This window comes from Fopius arisanus, unplaced genomic scaffold, assembly GCF_000806365.1.
Source record: "Fopius arisanus strain USDA-PBARC FA_bdor unplaced genomic scaffold, ASM80636v1 scaffold00097, whole genome shotgun sequence".
NCBI classification, from domain to species: domain Eukaryota; kingdom Metazoa; phylum Arthropoda; class Insecta; order Hymenoptera; family Braconidae; genus Fopius; species Fopius arisanus.
Window position 1 is genome coordinate 129,652 of NW_011887836.1, and position 6,629 is coordinate 136,280.

A 6,629-nucleotide genomic window follows, 5' to 3' on the forward strand; every position below is an offset into this window, starting at 1 on the left:
TAGAGTGAAAAATAACGACCACTGTCGCGTAGAAAAATAAAAATAAAAACGGCGCCGCTGGCGGAAAATTTCATTCAATTCATTTGGCGAATTCCTAAATGACGTCTTTCTCTTCTATCTCCGTAGTATTTTTAATAAGTCGTTCCCCGGCAATTTCATTTTAATCTTAGAAATTGAGAATCCCCCGGAAAATGAGAGTACGCGCATGAGAAAATCTTGGGCGGCGCGCATCCCCAGGAATATTCCCACTCAAATGAGATAGTTCGTTCGGATTAAAGCCCATGTATTCCACACATATACTATAAACGGCATAGCAAAATCCTCCGGCATGGTTCCCATTTCATTAGCAGGCTCATGGAAGAGGCGCCAGATTGTTCAGTGAACATCGGAATTATCCGAGCCCGATGCATCTAATTAAAACTCGTATTGGAGGATCCCCAGGTATCTCGTTTAACCATTGAAGAGAAACGGATGAGATTAATCAATTGGTTTTCCTTTTTCGAATTATAACTCATATTGGCTTGCATTTTTAAACATCAGAACAGTTCACGGATTTATCTCATTTATTCATATCGATGCCAAACCACCGACCACATCATTTGGCACTTTGCTTTTATATCCGTCACGTGTACCAGTCCACTGGCCCGATAATTAATCAATGGCTCAAACAGGAGCATATTCAGTTGGAATTTCTATCATACAGTGGGCATCTGTCCCCAAAACTCGTCTCTGTATCGATGTTGACCGGAGGTTTACAGAGAACGAATGCTCTCACTTATTCATCCATCGGTCTCTGACGGTTCAACCACAAACCACACGCCAAGTGGAAATTCCTGTCGAGCCTCGGATTTTTTTTTATTTATTCCATTGATTTTATGGGGTTTATATACCCCTGGGAATGGATGCTATAAATCGACTATTAATTTTGAACTCCTGTGGAAATTCTTTTCTGGTTGAGCAACTGCACTATACAATCTATAAATCTCCATAAATATTCTCGCAGCCAAGTATTTCTCTCTTCTGAGAGGCGTGTGTACGACTCCTGCAACTTTACTAGAAAATATTCCGACAATTTTATCGTCACCATCGGCTCAAGATGGAGCTTTCGAATTGTTTACGTCTAGGTGCTTTTATTTCACAGCAATTTTTCTTGTTTATGACATTGATGGATACAAATAAAGTCAATTATTTCCGTTGAGATTTTTTACCGCGTCGTTTCCGAGTTTCTACATTTCCATTTCAACTATGGATGATCTATTGACCTTGTAGTAGCTCAGGGGATATTTGGTGGCTGATGATTCCCTGGGCAGGTTGATTACCGTAAAAAGCGCCAGCACGAATATTCGGTGCAACTGGATCCTGTGATGCGTATGGAGAAATCGAGGCGATGGAGGTCTAAAAAATACCCCAACAATTAATTAATTCTCGAAAGACATCTCTGAATCCAGGGAAGGTGCAATATCTCTGTAATAATCTTCCTTGCAGCTCTCAATTATCTCCACAAAAAATGAGATGACAAAAGTTTCGATACCAACCGCAAATTTCGAATTTTCGAATTTTTTTAATTAAAAACTGAGCAATAGTGAAAATTCATCAACTAAATGCAATTTATAAATATTACCGATCGTTGGAGATTTGCGTTGGTAGCAGCGACTATTGACTGACGAACTACATGAACAGGTCCAATGATAGCAGTTCTGTAGACAGGGTCAACAGGAAGATTGGGATCACGTTGAACTACTGCATTGAATCCGCTGACTGAATCCGAGGCATAGGCCACTCGTCGCCTGGATCCATCAGGTTCAACAAGACTGTAGCTACCCTGCACTACATCTCCATTTCTGGACTCCTCCTGGGTTTTCTGGTCACCTGGAAGTAAATGATCATGACAAAATGCAATGGTAGGTGGACTCAATGACTCACCGGTTGAATCATCAGCCACACTGTAGCTATAGCTGTACTGTGGACGAGGATCGTACGTTGTACTGCCCACCACTTCTGCAGGTTGAATTACCGTCAGTGCTGGGGCAATGACAGCCGCCCGAGCCACCGCCAACATTGCAGAAAAAATGAAAACTCCTCGAGTCATTACGGATCGTTGATCGATTTATAACTGTGTCAAATCATACTGGAGAGCGCAGTTATATACCCATCCGATCATAATCCGTTTTCTCTGTTTAATCCGTCTGGGGTATAATTGTAGAAATATCATCTGGAAACCACTACTCTCTCATCAAGGACTCAAACAATTCAATCTCTTGATTTTTCACGTACTGAGGTCAAGACATTCGATCTACTTGTTTATCAGAGGCGGTCTGAGTCGATTCTTCTTTATTTTCTAACCATTTGTTTGCCAATTTTTTCTTCCTCTCCTGTTCAAGGTAAAATTGATGGAAAAGGGGGAGAGGAAGGAGGAGGGGGAGGGAATGCTATGTAATCATAGTCCTTGCACCATACCTTGAGTGGAGGGTCTTGGGAAGGCTGGGAATAGCCGGCATTTCCTGCTTTTGTCGATTTCACCGACATCCACACGTACACGTGTGAGTTTACACCACGGGATTTATCTTTTCTTAAACATGGAATTTATCACGTGAACGAAAACCTCATTCTTTGGAGGGGATTTCGAGGAGTATGAGGTACCCAAGATCGCTCATTTGGGCGGGAACCAGAAGTACCTCGGGGACTCGGCATTCCTGATTCAGACGATAGCGTGAATTCCCAGTGAGATCGTTTTATTATACTGGCAGCCGTTAAATCCAACTCCCAAGATTGACTTACTTTTTCTTGAATTTAACCTTTCGGTTGTCGCAAATAGAGTCATCAGTCTTTGGTTGTATTTTTTAAACTGATTATGTGGGATTATGTTTGAGTTTCAGTCGATAATTTTTACGTCATTTATTCGTATACTGCAATAAGCTAATTCAAGAGCGGCTCTCGATAGTTCAACTGAGGTGGCAAATCTATCGCTATCTAGTTTGGTCCAGCCGGAAATTACAGGGAATCTACTGCTGATTATATCGGATACTTCAGCTTCTCGCTTTCCGAGCTCTACTTTTTTGTCACCCTGAAAATCGATCCTCTATAAAGATTAGGTGGAGAGGTTTCAGGTCGGACATAATGGTTTCCAGTGAAATATAACCTGTTATTCAGAGCTCTCCCATTTCGATAAATCAAGGCAAATAGCTTGGGTGTATTGGATGAAAATAAATAGAGGAGAAGAGATCCGGTAATGAGGTACATTAATAGTATAAATTTCAGACTAAGCGCTTTGACCTCCGATTCAATGTATTTCGACACCTCCAGTAATGAAACCGCAGTGAAACTAGTGGATAATTGAGTGAGTGTAATGCAGACAGGAGATTGAAGGTCTTCCGGGGTTCTATTGAAGTGAGATAATGTGTCACTATGAGATCTGGTGACAAAATTGGTGGCTAAATCTCGGGGCAAGTGCTGAATAGCCCGGAATAGCCGCTGCCCCGAGGATATTTAATTTCCTTTTTGTTTGCCTATTTTCTTTCGCTTTTCAATTCTCACGTTTGATAGGTTATTTCTGGGTGGGAGAGAATTAAATGTTGGTCATGAGCGCACTTGAATAGCACAATATGTCGCGAATGTTGGCGACCCAGTTGCTAATGCCCACTGCACTCGGAAGCGAGATAACAGTGGATGGTATTTCTCCGGGAAGAAAACACAGTTTTTCTTGGTGACCCACTTTTTTTTTCCCTCGACTGAAAGACAGAAAATACTGCAAGGTTGTTGAGAACGCCGGATGGTGTACGGAAGAACACCCTCGTGGTAAAATCCAAAGGAGTTTGGCTTTTGTGGTCTGAATTGGATCGGGTTCACCGCGAGGAAGTAACTTATTTCGTACCCCGATAGCTTTACAAAATCTCATTCTCGCGTTTTCTCTCATTCCACCTGAAAAACTTCAGAATAAGCTGCGACTCATCCAGTTTTCCTCATCTCGACGATTTATACGAATCAGTTTCATGACTTTACCATCCATTTAAAAATGGATGAGAAAATTGGTGAAAAGTCGAAATAGTTTCAGCGAATAAAAAACATATCCAATTGTACGATACAGCGACGATTTTTCTGAGCCAAAGAAATTCTAGAAGATTGAGCGCATCTCGAGAAGGGAAATCTTAAGGTACGAAGTACGGATCCGGTTATCACCTGAGAGGTGCATGTGAAGTTGGATACAGAAGAGCTTTCGAAGAAAACTGCTCGGCGAATCGTTGAGAAAACGAGTGGAGCTGATGGGACCAATCCCACATGCCCCTTGTGCACCGTATAAGAGATCCTTTGCCACTTTCTCGTTTTTCCGCTCACGAATCCCAGTATTTCCCGCGTTGAAGGAAACCAGCGGATACAAAAGAGTCATTATCGTGGAGTGAGGAATTATGGGCGTATCACGCCAGGATTCATTCTATCTTAATAGAATATTTCGGATACATAGACTAAAACTCCATTTATCTGTTCCTCCAGGGTGCGTGATAGACGTGATTGTTTGTTTTTTTTTTTGCGTGGGCGTGATGGCAGATCATTAAGATTACCCGGATGTATCTTGATATCCGCATCATTCTGGTAATCATCTAGGACTTCGCGGAGAGGAGAGTTGCTGACGCAATATATAAATGGAACATTAGTGTGTCAATTACGGAAATTATTGAAGAAGGATGCAATGTAGGAATTCCGAAGAATCTTCCATTTACAAAAGCAGTGTAACTTCTTTCGTTTACGATCTATTCTGTCTAGCTTAGACTTAGATTCAAAATTACCTCAACATATAAAAAATGGAATTAAATTAAATATTCAATTTTATTATTGTCCAATTTCTTATCAATATGTATAAATCAATACATAGTATATATCTATTCATATAAATCATTCGTTATAGCAAATAGAACAATTGGTCTTTCGTCGTTAGCAAAAAGAAATTGAGAAAAGAATCTTGAAGAGGTGGAAGGAAGTGGTGGGAAAGATGAAAGTGGGCACAACTCCGATGAGATCCTCCAGGACTGTCGCATCCTTTTGATAGTCCAATTGGTATTCAGGACGTAACCAGTTGGGATTCTATCCCCCGATAATACGGAAACAAACTGCACATCTCACAGCGAATTCCAGGCCCCAGGAATTTGTTGGCCAGGGTTTTACCTGTTTCCCTCTGGAATTTACATGAGACGAGGTTATGAGTAGTCCAAGCTTTTCAATTATCTGGATCAAGCCCACGTTCAATTTAGCGTGGCCTTGGGTGTTCCGGTTTGAGTCTGTATCTCTTTTGAGTCGCCGTAATCATCTGCTCTGACGGGATGTATATTTTCGCGGAGATGCTCCGGGCGTGGTGGAGGACTTTCCGCGATGTACGCGCCCTAGGCGTCAGTTCCATTGCAACTCGTTACCCGGTAGACTCGATCTTCCACAGTGTGTCTTGTACTCATATTTTTCTTGTATATAACTATGAGACTCGTAATACATAGGGTTACCCTTCCGCAGTTTTGTCTAGACAATGTTTATTCGACAAAATGACAGACTATTCTCAATTGCATTTACAAATGGAATACTAATTTATTTGATGTATTATTATTAGTGAATGTTTATTCGATACAATAACAAATGTTATCGATGAATTGAATGGAAAATCGTGAGGTTTAATTTTGCGCTTGATTTTCAAAGATTATTTTTCCGACCCAAATATTCAGGAAATATAATTCAGGAAAATAATTATGCGAATTTTCGAATTGCCGAATTTTTCAATGAACAATTGGGGATAAATTTGAATTGAATACAGGATCGTAAAGGATTCCACGTTTTTAAAGGTAGAATTTAACGAGAATTTACAGCATTGTTATCAGAGAATTTTTGAGATTATCAGGGGGTGTTTTTTTGGGGCTGAGTGTGGCTCATCGAGTTACGGTATTTGCCGCATTAATTGGACATTTACATTATTGAGTCAATGCTAATGATCCATTGGCACGATTTTCATGAGAATTTTCAGTGAATTCATGTTCAAGCCTCGTACCAAAATGAGGGAGAGAAAAAAAAGGTAGGGTGCTCCAGTGCTCGAATTGAGTTTTGTTCCACGATTGGAATTAATGAATTTATGCTTTGGGGATGCTCATAATTTGTACCAGGCGACGGTATCATTGCATTATCATGCTCGGCACGAACCGGCCAATTACCAAAAACAAGCTAACCACAGTGTGTCCCCTCTTGCTGTGTCGTTTCTGGTTCGCGCGCCCGATCCGAAGCGATTCACTCCACCGGATGTGCCATATAACTCTGAGCCCACAACACAGGGCTACAATTATTCCGGCCAGAGGCTTCGTAATGATGCTCCGATATTTCGGGTAATATTGTTCTACATAGTATCAAGCTACATGTAAAACACGCTATTTTAGGCGTAACAATACCTATCGGCTGTGGAAGGCACGCTTGATGATCGCTAAATTGAAATTGGAAACTATCCGTACCATACTCACATCGAATTTCAATTTTCCACTGCATTGTCTGAGCGTATTTTCCGTTATTATGGGTTAATCATCAGGTTCCAATTGGCACGATCCAAACGGCTATCCGCAATGAGAATTACCATTTTTTTTTTGCAACAATAATAATCACTTTGAAGC

At 40.9% G+C, this 6,629-nt stretch overlaps 1 protein-coding gene across 1 annotated transcript; it reads right to left on the minus strand.

Moving 5' to 3' along the window:
- Positions 1-1,124: 1,124 nt before the first annotated feature.
- Positions 1,125-2,098, minus strand: LOC105270923 (larval cuticle protein A3A). Its single transcript, XM_011312161.1, has 3 exons — positions 1,924-2,098; positions 1,622-1,869; positions 1,125-1,395 (listed from the first exon to the last, which is right to left on the minus strand). The coding sequence occupies exons 1-3, from the start codon at positions 2,087-2,089 to the stop codon at positions 1,255-1,257; spliced, it is 555 nt and encodes a 184-aa protein (XP_011310463.1). The 5' UTR covers positions 2,090-2,098; the 3' UTR covers positions 1,125-1,254.
- Positions 2,099-6,629: the final 4,531 nt, after the last annotated feature.